The 16,085-nt window shown below is 40.6% G+C and overlaps 1 protein-coding gene across 1 annotated transcript in view; it reads left to right on the forward strand.

The window, feature by feature from the left end:
- Positions 1-16,085, forward strand: part of IARS2 (isoleucyl-tRNA synthetase 2, mitochondrial) — a 58,281-nt gene that overhangs the window by 37,057 nt on the left and 5,139 nt on the right. The window contains exons 13-21 of the mRNA XM_032319167.1: positions 2,354-2,456; positions 3,080-3,173; positions 8,729-8,837; positions 10,755-10,857; positions 12,256-12,381; positions 13,007-13,138; positions 14,183-14,289; positions 15,010-15,155; positions 15,851-16,041. Of these exons, the coding sequence (XP_032175058.1) occupies positions 2,354-2,456; positions 3,080-3,173; positions 8,729-8,837; positions 10,755-10,857; positions 12,256-12,381; positions 13,007-13,138; positions 14,183-14,289; positions 15,010-15,155; positions 15,851-16,041 (1,111 nt within the window). The remainder of the gene's footprint in view (positions 1-2,353; positions 2,457-3,079; positions 3,174-8,728; positions 8,838-10,754; positions 10,858-12,255; positions 12,382-13,006; positions 13,139-14,182; positions 14,290-15,009; positions 15,156-15,850; positions 16,042-16,085) is intronic.

Genomic DNA, 16,085 nt, shown 5'->3' on the forward strand with positions numbered 1-16,085 from the left:
ATTTGCCCTACATAGTCCTGATTACTGAGAAGCAGATCCAGATTAAGAATATAAAGCTTTTCCTATGCTCTACTCTTTCCATGTACGCCAACTCTTACGGCCCTGCAGTTAATTCTGTTACTTGCATTAATGGAAAGTGGTAGAAGGGAAAATAATTCAAAAATTAGCTATAGTTTATGTATTTTAATCTGTAAATATTAATACGGGCATTTGCTCTGGTTAACAAAATTACTGTCTAGATTTACGTGACTTCAAAGGTAAATTAATTAAGCAATTTGAATAATAGCTAATGCTTATATACTACTTACTAGTATGTGCCAGGTACTGTTCTAGGTATTTTATATATAAGCTTAATTAATATCTGTAATAGCTATCTTGATGATGCTGTTATTATTTGCATTTTACAGACAGACACAGAAATGTTAAGTGTTGTGCCCAGGGTCACATAACTAGGAAGTGGTAGAGCCGGGAACTGCACCAAAGCTGTGTGGTTCCAGGGTCCACGCTCTTGACCATTATATGTCCCCTGACTCAATGGAAAGCAACAAGAGGAAACTATGATGTCAATAAAGCTGTGATAATAAATGAAAAGTACATTATTCCTATAAGAAAATTCAGGATAAATTTTCCCTGATTTTAATTTTTCAATAATTCATAGTTGTGTATCTTCACAAAGATATGGTCAATTTCAGTATTCATTTGATGTGTATTAATTGGCTTTTTACTGTGCATTGGGCACATGCTGATTTTCGTGGATTATCTCATTTAGTTGACAGGCATTCTGAGGGAAGTGTCTCGGATTGCTATAGTGTAAGCTCCGTTAGTGCAGGAGTCTGACCTGCCTCGTCAGCTGCTATACTTCCACGTCCTAGAACAATGCTAAGATATTGGAGCTTCCCAGTAAATATTTTTGAGCAAGTGAATTTTCCTTAACAGAGTTCACAACCAAGACTTAGAGACGTCTTCGTACTTGGGCATGGTTGTACGTGACGTTTTAGTGCTCATGTATAGTCATACTTGTAGAAAGTGGCAGGGTCAGGGTATAGGCTTGGATATCCGTTGTCAGAGTCCATGCTCTAGTGTGGCCTTGCCTCTCGTGCAGGTGAATTTGGACATGGTCCTGTAAGCGCGGGAAGTTTTAGAAAGGGGATTGGTGTGATAAAAGCAGTTTTAGGAATACAATCCTATCAAAGATGTGTGGTTTAAATTAAAGAGTTGAGGGGCGCTTGGGTGGTGTGGTCAGGCATCCGACTCTCGATTTCGGCTGTGGTCATGATCTCAGGGTCTTGAGATCAAGCCCTGCTAGGGGCTCCCGAGTTCAGTGAGGAGTCTGCTTGGGACCCTTTTTCCTTCTCTCTCTGCCCCTCTCCCCCATGAGCATGTGCCCTCCCTCTTTTTCTCTCTCAAATCTTTTTTAAAAAATTAATTAAAAAGATGAGAATAGAGGCACCTGGGTGGCTCAGTGGGTTAAGCCTCTGCCTTCAGCTCAGGTCATGATCTTAGGGTCCTGGGATCGAGCCTCACATTGGGCTCTCTGCTTAACGGGGAGCCTGCTTCTCCCTCTCTCTCTCTGCCTGCCTCTCTGCCTACTTGTGATCTCTATCAAATAAATAAATAAATAAAATTTAAAAAAAAAAAAAAAGATGAGAATAGAGGAAAAGTCAGACCACTGCATCAGTCTAGTATTGAGACAATGAGGTTTGACTGACAGTGCATCAGAACAGAACAAAGAGCAAATTTGAGTAATATTTCAAAGGTAGAATTGACAGATGTGGGGTCTTAATTTGAGAGGACACTGGAGGGAGAGGGAAGAGAAGTAGGAGATTTTGAATATCCATCCCTGGTTAGAAAACAGATTGATAGAAATAGGGAAATCAGTAACTAAAACAGGGATGTCAGAAGAAGTCTTCTTTATTTTAAAGGGTACATGTGCTCAGTTTGATTTTATTTATATTGAATTTAAGATGACAGCCGTAGCCAAGTAAACAAGTAATTGAAGATAATACCACTAAAGTTTGGATGAAAAGATAGGAAAAAATATTCTGCTGATACGGGAAAATAACTATTCTCTTTCTTTTTTTATTTTAGCAGTTTCTTTTTTCTTTCTTTTTTTTTTAAGATTTTATTTACTTTACACAGAGAGATCACAAGTAGGCAGAGAGGCAGGCAGAGAGAGGGGGAAGCAGGCTCCCCACTGAGCAGAGAGGCCTGATGTGGGGGTTGATCCCAGGAGGCAGAGGCCCAACCCACTGAGCCACCCAGGCGCCCTATTTTAGCAGTCTCTTAATTTTAAATGTTTGGTATTAATCACTGTAGTTCATTGAGCAAGTCTGCCTTTTCCCTCCTAAAATAGCCAGACCACTGAGCACATTATTAAACTAGTGGAACAACATGGCAGCGATGTCTGGTGGACTCTTCCCCCTGAGCAACTTCTTCCTGAACAAGTCTTATCTCAGGTAAATTTCCGTGTGATTTAACAGCCTCTGTGTGCACTCCATGACTTAATGACAACATGAGGGATTCCTGGGAGTTAAAAAGTTGTTCTGTCATGGTGTAAAGTTAATGAATTCATTGCCTACGAATTAGGAGCCAGTGCAGTTTGAGAGTAGATGATTTTGTTTAACCGTAGAAGCTTGGTATTTCATATGGCAGTAAAGTACAAGGGTTATTCGTTATCTTATTGAGGGCCCAGATTGATTTTAACTGATTTAGTTGACTAAGCAGATACAGTTGTTAGTCTGAGAGTAGTTCCTAATGTTGCTATGTCAGGATTTTGTAGGATCTGAATTCGAGGTAACTGATTGCTTCACACATGAAAAAATCCAAATTAGAAGATTGTTTCAAGAAATGAAAACAGTTTATATCTATGTTGGTAAATATGTCATTAAGTGGCCACAGTCATCTTTACATGCGGATGTGGCAGTTGTACTGAATTGCAAAATACATAGATATGTTTTAAGTTTCATTTTAAAATGTGAGTTTAATGCTTGTAAGCATTTGATTATTTTAAGACTTTTTGGTCCTTATTGTGTATATTGTGATCTTTGCATAATTAAAAGGTTTTCACTTATCTTATTAGGCTGGTGGTCCTGATGCTTTGGAATATGCGCCTGGTCAGGATATTTTGGACATCTGGTTTGATAGTGGGACTTCATGGTCTTGTGTTCTTCCAGGTAATTTTAAATAATAGATTTTAAGCCAGTCAAGTGGTTTTGAAAATATATAAAAGTTACTCAGAGGCAGCCTGTAATCTAGGAATATTTTTTTCGGTATTTGGAAGAAAACCTTTTTGGTGGGGGCAGCAGGGAAGAAAATAAAAAATCTCCTGCTATGGTATAATTTTAGATCTGGAAGGGCTGTTGGAGATCATTTAATCCAATGATTTCTAAACGTCTTCTGTTTTTCCAAATGGAATTTCACGTAGAAGCACAGCATATAAGGTAGATTAAAAATGGGAATTTCTTCCTCCCCTCAGCCAGCTCCTTTTCCTGGACTCCCTTGGCAGTCCCAAGGCGCTAGTTCTGTAAGGTTTCGAAATCACTGAAGCAGTCTGACCCCCGTGATTTTTCAGAACAGGAAATGAAATTAAATTAGAGCCAAATTAGGTGATGGTCACATAGTTTAGTACAATCAGACTAGATCTCCCATACCCTGATTTTTGGTTCTTGTTTTTCTTAATAGAGCCTTGCCCTTTCACAACTCTTCCCCGTTCTGTACAGACGGCTGACTGATTTGATACTTCCTCCTAGTTGGGGCACACTCTTGACTCACTGCATAAAGAGAAGGGAGAGACTGGGCAGGAGTTAGAAGGGAGAAGTAGGGGCAGGTGCACATTCAAGGTTGTGTTGAGATGCTTAAGAAGATATCCTTAAGGATGCCAAGTGAACACCAGAGGTAAAGCGAAGACTAAAGCTCGAAGTCACTATGAGGTTAAAGACAGGGATGAGGCAGGTGGCAGGGAAGGGGGAGTGGATCAGACGCTTCCTCACACTGCCACGAAGGAACAGCTTCACTGAATGAAATTCATGGTAAAAATGTACCTAAGCAGTAGACCATTATTTTCTGTCATATTTAGATAATGAATTCAAAGAAAGAAAACTGATTTGTCATTTAAACAGGTATTGTGTTACCTGCATGGAAGGCTTCCAGAACATAAACTACCTTTAAAGATAATACACACAAGTCCAATTTTAAACCGTAGTTGTTTCTCTTTGCCTGAGATGCCCTATTCCTCCTCTTCTTCCCCTCAATCAGTCAAAAATCTTATGAGGTCAGTTAATAAGTGTTAGATTAATTAGCTTTTATTTTATCCCATTTTGTTCTGAGCTTTTTTTGTTCTTTTGCAATAAAAAATTGCTAAAAATAGGGAGAAAGAATGAAATGGGAAAGAACCCAGAAACTAAGTAAATTCATAGTTTGAAAAGCCATGAAAGAAAGGTGATTTTCCTCAAAAGGAAGAGAGGAGAGGGAGAAAGGGTTTGCTGAGAACTTTATTGTACTTTCATTCTCAAATGCTTGTATTATTAATTCTAATAAATGATTCAATGTCTGCATATTTCCCAAAGATTTATACTGTTGCAAAATAAAATCAACTTGACTTTTAGCTTAATTTAGCTACCAGTCTTCATCAATACCTATTGATGTTTAACAAGACGAATTTGGTGATTATAGCATACATAACTGGTTTTACTTTTCGCTGACAGGTTTTATAGCAGTGAAAGAGATATGAATGTTAACACCAGGTCAAGTACCTGTTTCATTGTGAGTTCAAGGTCAATAGTACTTAAACTGAAACTGGAACTTTCTGAAAGGGAATGGCATTTTTAAACGAATTATTTCTAAAAACATTCTTTTAACATTTATGAAAGGCATTAATTATTGCAGTGATTTTAAAATAATTAATGTTTTTCAAAAATTTTAAGCAGCTTTTATTTTTTAGAACAGTTTTAGAGGAAAGTACAGAAATCCCATACACTCTGTCTCCCCCACCGTCAGCCCATACTACAGAGGTGCATCCATCTGTTACTGTTGAGGGACCTCCACTGACAAATCATTGTCACCCAGAGTCCAGCGTTTACGTTGGAGTTCACTGCTGGGGTTGTGTGTTCCGTGGGTTTTACAAATACATAATGACGTGTCCGCCATTAGAGTATCACACAGAATAGATTCACTGCACTAAAAATTTGTTCCACATTCATCCCTTCTTCCCTGCTAACCCCCGGCAACCACTGACCTTTTCATGCTCCAAAGTTGTGCCTTTTTTGGAATGTTACATAGTTGAAGTCCTAGAGTATGTTGCTTTTCTGATTGGCTTCTTTTACTTAATAACATGCATTGGTGGTTCCTTCGTGTCTTTTCCTGGCTTTATAGGTCATTTCTTTGTAGTGCTGAGTAGTATCTTATTGTTTGGATAAGCCATAACTTATCCATTCCCCTAGTGAAGTAATTGGTGTTTTAAAATACTTATTCTACTTCATTTATGGTTTTTCTCTAAGGTTTTATTTATATATTTCTTTGAGAGAGAACATTCTGGGGGTTGCAGGTACAGAAGGGGAGTGAAAGGAAGAGGAAAGAATCCCAAGTGGACTCTCCACTGAGCACGGAGCGGGGCCGGGGCTCCATCCCGTGACCCCTGGGATCAAGACTTGAGCCAAACCAAGAGTTGGCTGCTTACTTGACTAGTCCCCATGGGGGCCTCTGTTTTGTTTTTTGTTTTTGTTTTTTAAATAGAAATAACTTGAAGCAAATAGAAAAAAGATCATTTTTTTTTTTAAAGATTTTATTTATTTATTTGACAGAGAGAAATCACAAGTAGACGGAGAGGCAGGCAGAGAGAGAGAGGGAAGCAGGCTCCCCGCTGAGCAGAGAGCCCGATGCGGGACTCAATCCCAGGACCCTGAGATCATGACCTGAGCCGAAGGCAGCGGCTTAACCCACTGAGCCACCCAGGTGCCCCAAAAAAGATCATTTTTTGAAAGAGAAACTAAGATTTACAACTTAGATTTACAAATGACTTTTTTAAAAAGGTCACCCTTTTAAAAACATCTCAAATACTTTTAAAAAGCCTAATTTTAAAAATTAATAATTATATTTTAACATTTTTACAAGTTATTTTTAGTTTAAATTATTTTCAAATGTTACATTGGTTAAGCAGCAGTTTTGACAAATATGGTTTTGTGCTGGTTCTAAAACCTGCCTTCTTAAATGCAATAATGTTGCTCAAAATTTATCAATTAAGCTAAGTTAAACAAATCTACAATTACAGATTACTCAAGTTTTTTTGCTGATTTGCTTTAATAGTTTTTTTTTTAAATAATTGGCTTATTCTTTATTTACTGCCATGCCTAAATAATAATCTTAGAGGTTTATTTTCTGAACAGTTTATTATTCCCTCTAAATATGAATTTTTATAATTTTCTTAAGAGAAAAAGTTACTGTAATAGAAATACTAACTTTTTGTCACGTGGGTAATTGTTACTCTTCCTGGAGTTTTACAACTCCCAAGTTTATTTCTACTTCGATAAGAAAGTTCTGATTTTTCTTTTACTAAAAGGTGTAGGGAGTGTGGCTGGCTTAGTCTTGGAGGAACATGCAACTCTTGATCTTGGAGTCATAAGTTCAAGCCCCACATTGGTGTGGTAGAGATTATTTAAATAAATAAAACTTAAAAAAAAGATATATTCAGGAAAAAAAAGGATAAAAGATTTAAAAACAGAGAAATAATTAGCACATTCCTTCCTCTTGTACGCTGCTATTGGGATGTAATGTGGTATAAACTTACTGGAAAGAATTTTTGCATTAGGTCTTAAGAGCTTTGGAGTAGTTTTCAATCCTTTAACCAAAAAAATTCTATTTGAAGCCTTCTTAGAGTCTTATGGGGGCTTCTTAGAGTTGTGAAATTAGATTTAAAATATGGAAATCATCTTTCCCAAAGACCTCATGTTCTTAAAAAAAAGTTGGGGCGCCTGGGTGGCTCAGTAGGTTAAGTATCTGACTCTTGATTTCAGCTCAGGTCACCATCTCAGGGTTGTGAGATCGAGCCCTGCATTGGGCTCTGTGCATTGGGCTCTGTGCCCAGCGGGGAATCTGCTTGAGGTTCTCTCTCCTTCTCTTCCCCACAACTCACTCACACTCTTTTTCTCTAAATAAATAAATAAAGTCTTAAAAAACAAACATTTTACTCTGAAAAGTCACAGAATAAACAAGTAGCACATACCCTTCGTCTAGATTTTCCAAAGTTAGCATTTTAATACGTTTACTTTATATATTTCCCCCCTGTGTGTGTATATAAACACTCTCCTGTACCATTTAAGGGTAAGTTGCAGACTTGATGCTCTTTTATCCCTAAGTATTTTGGTGTATATTTCCTAAAACTCAACAGTCTCTTGTATAACCAATATGAAAATCAAAATCAGGAGATTAACCCTGATTCCATCCTGTTCCCTCCAGATCTGATTCAGCTTTCACCCAGTAATGTCCTTTATAGGAAAAGAAAAAAATGAAAAGGGTGCTTGAGCCAGCCTAGGGTCATTGGTGGCATTTCGTTGTCCTCTCCCTTTAGTCCCATTCTGTTCTTGTCTTTCATGTCCTTGACATTCATGAATGTACAGGCTGTTTTGTAGATGGTCCCTCACTTTGCGTTTATCCCTCATGATGAGATTTAACTATGCATTTGGGGCAGGAATATCACAGAAGAGATAACTGTGTCCTTTTCAGTACGTCCTAACAGAAGTTCTATGATGACTTACTGGTGATGTTGAACTTGGATCCCTTGGAGGTGGTGTCAGCCTGTTTTCTCTCTTTTTCTCTTGTGGTTACTTCTCACCCCATCTCACTATAGAAATTGTTGTGTTAAAAAGTATCTTGCAGGGAGATACTTTTAAGACTGGAAATACCTGTTTTCTTACCAAATTTTTACCTAGTGGTTAAGCACCCTTGATGATTCTTGACTGAAATGACTTAATAATGTTTGCCAGGTGGTTTTTTTTATCTCAGATTATTAACTCTTGAATTAACCCTGGTTTATTGTTGAAAGCAGAAGTAGCTCTCAAGCTTGCTTATACATATGTCCCTACAAATTTGACATTTTTTTTCTTTCGCTATATCTTTTTGAAAAGCCTTGATTTTTTGAGAGCAGTTTGAGATTTATAGCCACATTAAGAGGAAGGTACAGAGATTTTCCACATTCCTGTCGCGCCCACAGACAGTCGGCCTCTCTCACTGTCCACGCCTCCAGCAGAGCGGCCCGTTCGCTAACAGGTCATGAACCTGCAGGCACACATCATAACCCCCCAGAGTCCACAGTCTGCATCATGGGTTACTGCTGCCGTTGTCCATGTTACAGGTTTGGACAGACGGATAAAGGACATGTATCCGTCATTATAGTATCGCAGAGAGTGTTTTCACTTACAGAATTTTTAGATGCTCATTTTCATTTAGAAGATTTAACTGCAGATATTGATACTGGTAATTATTATTAATCAGTGCCCAATTTAGGTACTGTTTCAGTTGCCTGTGGTTAGGAGATCATACTCTAACATTTCCTGTCTCCATCTTAAAAACGGGCAACTGAAACAGTTGTGCAGCATCAGTGAAGGCGTTCGTTCCGTCTCCTCTCAGGTATAGCGTGACATGAGAAGTCACGTGATTACTTTAATACATCGATACATATTTATTTTCATTTTCCAATTTTAGTTGACTTCTGTGTTTTTTAATACTTATTTTTGAGGTACTGACCAGAGAGCAGATCTGTACTTGGAAGGAAAAGACCAGCTTGGCGGTTGGTTTCAGTCTTCTTTATTAACAAGTGTGGCAATGAGGAAAAAAGCACCTTTTAAGTGAGTATTAAACCTGAGCTGAACAGGTCCCCACACCTGAGTACTTCTGCCGGGTACTCGCTTGATTGCGGATCCTGCCTTTTTTTTTTTTTTTTTTTTAACAAATTGAAGGACTTCTGTGGAGGAAGTGCTTGCAGATGTGGTGGGAACAGGATGTGGTGGGAACAGCGAGAGAGCCAGGACCACAGCGGAGCCTGTGCATGGGACGGAACTGCGCAGGCCCGTGGTCTGACTTTCACGGTTGAGGGGCCACGTCTCGTGGGTGAACAGAGAAAGTGGTGTCGGAATCCGCTCCAGGGAGACCGTTGGAACGACAACAAAGGATTTAGAATATTACGTTAACTTAGCTTGTGCAGCAGCAGCAGGATTTCAGAGGGTTGGCTCCAGGTTTGAACGTAGTTCTGTCCCGGGGAGAGTGCTAGCAAGTACCACATGGTGCAGGCAGATTGTTCACGAAAGGCTGAGTCAGTCACTGTGGCAGACTTCGTCGTTGTCTTAAGAAATTGCCACAGGGCGTCTGGGGGGCTCAGTCGGTGAAGCATCAGCCTTTGGCTCAGGTCCTGATCCCAGTGTTCTGGGATCAAGCCCCGTGCTGGGCTCCCTGTTCAGCAAGGAGCCTGCTTCTGCCACTTCCTCTACCCCTTCCCTTGCATGTGCTCTCTCTCGTGCTCACTCTCTCAAATAAATAAAATCTAAAAAAATAAAAAAACAGTTGCCGCAGTCGCCCCCACTGGCAGCACCCTCTGCCCTATATGGTCAGCAGCCACCAGCCTTCCCCAGCAGAAAGATGACAACTTTTTGAAAGCTCAGGGAATAGTTAGCATTTTAGTTAGCAATAAAGTATTTCTGAATTAAGGTATGTAGATTCTTTGTTTAGACCTAAAGCAGTTACACTCAGTAGACTGCAGTATAGTGTAGACAGAACTTACATGTGCACTGGAAACCAAAAAATTTGTTTGAGTTACTTTACTGCAGTGGTCTGGAGCCAAAGGTGCCATATCTCCAAGGTGTGTCTGGATCGAAAACACCTCCTGTAGTAGCTCAGTCTTGTTTCGTGAGATAGTAAGAGTTTGAAGTAAAAAAGAGAGAGAGAGAGAAAGGAGACAACAATACAGAGCAGTCTTGTGACCACTATACCCTGTCATTCCCACAAGAGGTAATGTCAGCATTTACTGGAACAGTGGGGACATCTGTGAAGAGCTCGATTTTAAAATATGGGAAGACTTGACCCAGAGCAGTATAGAGAAGGGTACTTACTCGACGTTGATTGAAGATACTCTGAGTTCAAATATCCTTATATTTGTAATATCCACAAGTGGTTAATGGACTGAAACATTCCATTAGTGAATTTTATTAGACTTTATTATATTTATTAGATTATATTTATTAGATATATTTATTAGATTGGGTATTCCTGTTAAGGTACGTATCATTGATTTCAGAATGGTTCTTAAATAGCTTAAGATTATTGTTGGTTCAGAATGAAAACTCATCCCAGAAAAATTTCCATATTTGTTTCTTACAGAACATGCTTTTTCACACCAGTAGAACAACAGCTGTATTTGTCGCAAATTGTCTTTTTGAAATAATTTTGTGATGATAATCTGCTCTTTTTAAGACATACTTTTTCTTGGTTAGTTTTAGTGATCAAAATCAATACCTAATAGATGCACGGGAAATATTTGTTTAGTGAAGGTAAACATGAAAAAATTTTTAAGTAAAGAGCTTACTGTACACAATCATGATAAATAAACAGCTGAGAATTAGACTTTCAAGAAAAGTGTTCAGAATCTGTCAGGAAAAACCCTGTATTTTTTTTTTTCTCCAAGATGAGATACTCTTTTTAAGCTATAAGTGATCTCCAAAGAGCTCATGGTAGCTGTGCTTATTATCGTAATGGCTGATTTGTCTTCTTAGGACAGTGGTGGTTCATGGATTTACCCTTGGAGAAAAGGGAGAAAAGATGTCCAAATCTCTTGGGAATGTCATTGATCCTGATGTGGTCATCAACGGAGGACAAGTACGTAGGTGGTTCTTTGAAACTTTTTGTTTTGGGGCGCCTGGGTGGCTCAGTCGATTAAGCACCTGCCTTCGGCTTGGGTCTTGGTCCCGGGGTCCTGGGATCGAGCCTCATATCCGGCTCGCTGCGCAGTGGGGGGTCTGCTTCTCCCTCCACCGCTCTTGTGATCTCTCTCTCTCTTTCTGTCTCAAATAAATAAATAAAATCTTAAAAAATAAAAACAGCTTTTTTGTTTTAACACTTTTAAATTGGCAACAAAACCTCGATGTAGTTATTTCAGTGTAAAACAACAGCAACAAAAATATCGGCAACAGCGTCAACAGCAACATCGGCAACTCTTTTTTGCCAGTAGTGGGTGCCTTACCACGTTTTAAACCTTTTTTTCTCTCAAGTTTTTATTTAAATTCTAGTTAGCTAACATGTAGTGTAACATTAGTTTCAGGAGTAGAATTTAGTGTAAATCGAGACTCTTAATGATTTTAATGAAAAAGGGAAAGACTGGGATTGAGGCCCTGTTGGCTTGTTTCAGGTCTGAGTCTCTAATTAGGTTCTGAACCATGCTACCCAACCCCCCCCCTTTTAAGATGTATTTATTTGAGAGAGAGAGAGCATGTGTGCAAGCAGGAAGAGCAGAGGGAAGTAGAGAGAGAGAAACTCCCCACTGAGCACGGAGCTCAGCGTGGGGCTCTGTCTCATGTCTCATGATCATGACCTGAGCCGAAATCAAGAGTTGGATGCTTCACTGACTGAGCCACCATGGCGCCCCATCCCTTCTTTTAATAGAACTTTTAAAATTTGTAAACATTTATTTAAAAAACCAAAAATTTACAGTTCCATGGAAATGGTATAAGAAACAAATGAGATTGCAACTTCTTGTTTCATTATTATATTCTCAGAAATTACATACTTTAAAGCAAGTCATTAATGGACAGCAGATCTGGGGTTGCTAATAATCTGGTTTATTTTGGAGTTGCTTTCAGAAATCACTCATCTGTTATTTTACTCCTTCGGCTTTTTGCTGCCCTCCTAATGTCCAGTAATCGTGGCTCTGTGTGTGGAGTGTCCGGGGAGCGCCGGAAGGGAAGAGCAGGTCCTCCTGTTCCCCCTCTGCCGTCATGGAGGCATCGGGCCGCTCCGCCCCGGCTGTAGTAGAGGGAGGGGTGCGGACACTCGCCCACGTCTGCGCTCGCAGCGGCACGGCCAAGCGCTCTGTTGCCCCGGGGGTGCTCACACGCAGCTGATTCCGAGACTGTTGGCCCTTAGCTCATTCCAGGGCGGGATATTCTGTGCCCACGTTGTGCTCCCCTATTTCTGAGGAGGAATACCTAAAACATTTGTTCACCTAATTAGAGTTGAAAGCCATTTATATGTTGACGCGTCTTTTTCCTCCCCCGAAAGGATCCAAACAAGGAGCCTCCGTACGGGGCTGATGTCCTCCGCTGGTGGGTAGCCGAGTCCAACGTCTTCACCGAAGTGACCATTAGTCCGTCTGCACTTAACGCTGCCAGAGACGATATTAGCAAGGTCCGAGTTGTTCTTCCTATGTCTGAATAAAAGGTTGGCTAAATCACGTATTTTTAAAATGAAGGACATTTTGTTTGGTATCACAAAACAGCAAGAATGAGTTTTTACACGTGAGCACTTAAAAATATCCTGTGTTTATTTGTTTAAAAATATTAATAGTGTAACACAAAAATTTTATAGACTGCCTATTATATTTTATAAAATACAGGGTAATACGAAATTACACTATTTTATATACTTTCCATGTGCTCAGTGACCTTTCACATTTATTCCATTGATCCTTATTCTTGCCTGGAAAGCAGGTGAAAATAACATTCTTACCTATAGGGATGAGTAAACCAGGCCACTGAACGGTGATTTGCCTTTATAAGGTTGTAAAGAAATAAAATGAGAAATCAGTATTCATGTGTAGAGTCCAGGGGTTCCTTCTGTAATTCTGCTGTTGCAATGAGTCTCTCTTTTTTGCATTTGTAGTCTCATTTAGGAAAGTTATTTTCTTAAGAAATATCCTATTAAGAAAGTAACATGAGTTGTATAAAAATTATAGAAAAATAAAATAACTTTTCAGTAAGAATGGAAGGCCGCATGTATTTTTTGACTGCGTGTTTTTTCTCAACATCAATAGCTCAGGAATACACTCCGCTTTCTTCTGGGAAACGTCGCTGGCTTCAACCCAGAAACGGATTCCGTTCCCGTTAACGACATGTATGTCATAGACCAGTACATGCTGCACTTACTGCAGGATTTAGCAAACAAGGTGAGTGTGAATTAATAAGTTCCTGGAGAATAGAAATATCAGTACTGCTGAGTGTTGAAACTGGAGTTGTGTGCGGGCGAACAGACCTTACTAGAAATAGTAATCGTAGCACTGAGAACAGTTACACTTGATAAATGCCACACATTCTGAGGTTGACTATAGGAATGAAGTCGTAGGATTTCTTTCCTGGTTTTTCAAAAGACTCACAGTACCTGGTGGAAATGTAGGCCCTGCCTTCCCCTAAGACCACATTTTCCTCTCAAGATCAGCTTTATGTCGTTCTCTAGCAGGAGGGAGTAAAGTAGACCTATATCTGATCTACAGATGTACCCCTCAAAGTATAGAAATAACTAAAACGACTATTCCTGTGTGTTTTCTAAGATATTTTTTCATTTATATATAAAACATATAATGTGTGTTTGCTCAAAAATTGGAAATGTAGAGGCTTCCATGTACCATTAAGTCAGAGACATACCTGCAGATTTTTGCCCAATTTTACTTCATAGGCATAAATGAGGGAACATTAGTAACTTGCACACTTTGCTCTTTTAAAATGGTGTGGTTTATGACTTTAAACCTCATCCCTTCCTTTGATGAGTGTTCTTTTCTAGTTTCCAGAGTGGAATATTCAGTTTTTTCTGACAATGGTTGAATTTGATAGCCAGCAATGTTTGAAAGATCCTGTCACTCTTGTGTATCTTCTGTTTCGTATTTTTCTGCCTTTGAAACATATTTTGTGGGGCGCCTGGGTGACTCAGTCAGTTAAGTGTATGCCTTCAGCCCAGGTCATGGTCCCAGGGTCCTGGGATCAAGCGCCGAATCAGGCTCCTTGCTTGGCGGGAAGCCTGCTTCTCCCTCTCCCACTCCCCCTGCTTGTGTTTCCTCTCTTGCTGTGTCTCTCTCTGACAAATAAGTAAATAAAATCTTTAAGAAAACAATTATTGAAACATATTTTGTGAAAAGGTACATATTTTTGCTCATGATGACTTGCATTTTCATTGGTTTACTGTAACTTCCAAATTTATTTTGGCTTTTGTTCCCTAGATTACTGATTCATACAAACAGTATGATTTTGGAAAAGTTGTTCGACTGTTACGAGCATTTTATACCAGAGAGCTTTCGAGCTTTTATTTCAGCATAGTCAAGGACCGGTACGTATGACTGAACACTGAAGTATTCCGATACTTCTCCAGCGTCTCCTTGGCAAGTGGGTGTACAGAGGTGAGCACGATGGGCGGCGCCGTGCAGTTAGGACGTTGGGTTCTTGAGTCAAGTGATAAGACATACCTCCCGGGATTATGAGCAGAGAATTTAAGGAACATAAGGGATGCGCTTTGCGATGCGATTGAGACAGTGAGTGCTCGGTGAGGAATGGGTGCCAGTACCAGGTGACGGATGCAGTTCCTGTTCTCAGGAGCTTGTGCATTTTGAGGAGGGGACAGACGCAGGCGCCTGGTGCCATACGGCCGTCAGGTAGGATCAGCGATGTGATGTGCTTTTAGAGGAAGGCCTGGCACTCGGTCTGCGCTGATGGCAGCGAGGCCGATGGGAGGTGTCCCCGCAGCCCGTGAGCGCCACAAGGACCTGACGCGCGGGGACCGTAACCCCGTCCTCTGCTCACGCCGCTGACGTGGACGGAGGGGTACCCTCAGCTGCCGCGCACGCCCTGGCTGTGGCAGCGCTGCCGGGAGAGGCTCGGAGGGGAGAGTGGAGGAGGGGGCTTAGCGGTACAGTTACGTGACCGAACATCTTATGTCAGACGATGGCCCGAGCCACGGGACTGGCCCCGGTGGGAACAGTGGGCGCAGCGGCCTCGGCGCTCCCTGTGTAGACAGTGTTGTCCCCGCTGAGCACACACGGTTCCCCTTCAGGCTCTACTGCGAAAACGCGGACGACCCCAAACGGCGCTCTTGCCAGACCGCATTAGCCGAAATTCTGGACGTCGTGGTTCGTTCTGTGGCTCCCATTCTTCCTCACTTGGCTGAAGAAGTATTCCAGCACATCCCCTACGCCAAAGGTAAGGAGGCCTGATGCGCCCTCGAGAAAGACCCTGCACGAGGACTGCCACCTCCGACTTCCCCTGCGTGCAAGGGGCACTTTCTCGCCCGCACTGAGCGCTTTGAGGCAGCACACGTCTGGGCCCTTCCGTTGTGTCTGCACTAGTTCGGAGCGCGGCAGGACGGATTGCAGAGCTGCCGGAGGCACCTGGAAGCGCCTTCTGAAATGCAGGAGAGCTGGACTCTCCCGCAGAATCCGTGTTTCTTAAGTAACTTGTCAGTGTCTGATATGAGTTAGGTTTTATTGAAACCAGGGATAGTGCCTTTTCGTGAATATTTTTATAATAGTCTTTTCCTTGGTTTGTATTAAGCTTATAGAAAATTAGGAACTATAGAAATTTTTAGAAAGAGGAGGAAAAGTCACCCATAACCTAACTATCCAAAGGCAGCTACTGTCAATATTGGGCTGTTTTTTCCCATTTTATTTTCTTCTAGGCATCCTTTTTTCCCTTGGGATCTTACTATAATACTTTATCCTTTGTTTATATTTCAAAATGTGCATATAAATGTTTGGTAAGCATTTAGAATGGCTCCATAATATTTACCATAAATGCCAATTCTTACTTCCCATGAATAGCAAATAATGGTTAGTGTTTTCTATACAGTGTGCAATATATGTAAATTACTTTTATTTCTTTTTTTCTTTTTTTTAAAGAACCCAAGAGTGTTTTTCGTACTGGCTGGATTAGAACAAGCTCTATCTGGAAGAAGCCTGGGTTAGAGGAAGCCATAGAGAGCACCTGTGCCATGAGAGACTCCTTTCTTGGGAGCATCCCTGGTAAAAACGCAGCCGAGTACAAGGTTACCCTTGTCATCGAGCCTGGGCTGCTTTTTGAGATCATAGAGGTGAGTAGCAGTTTGTCTCTTTGGAAGTGATGTCAGTATCCTAG

The sequence above is a fragment of the Mustela erminea genome, chromosome 17 (assembly GCF_009829155.1).
Source record: "Mustela erminea isolate mMusErm1 chromosome 17, mMusErm1.Pri, whole genome shotgun sequence".
Taxonomy (NCBI): Eukaryota; Metazoa; Chordata; class Mammalia; order Carnivora; family Mustelidae; genus Mustela; species Mustela erminea.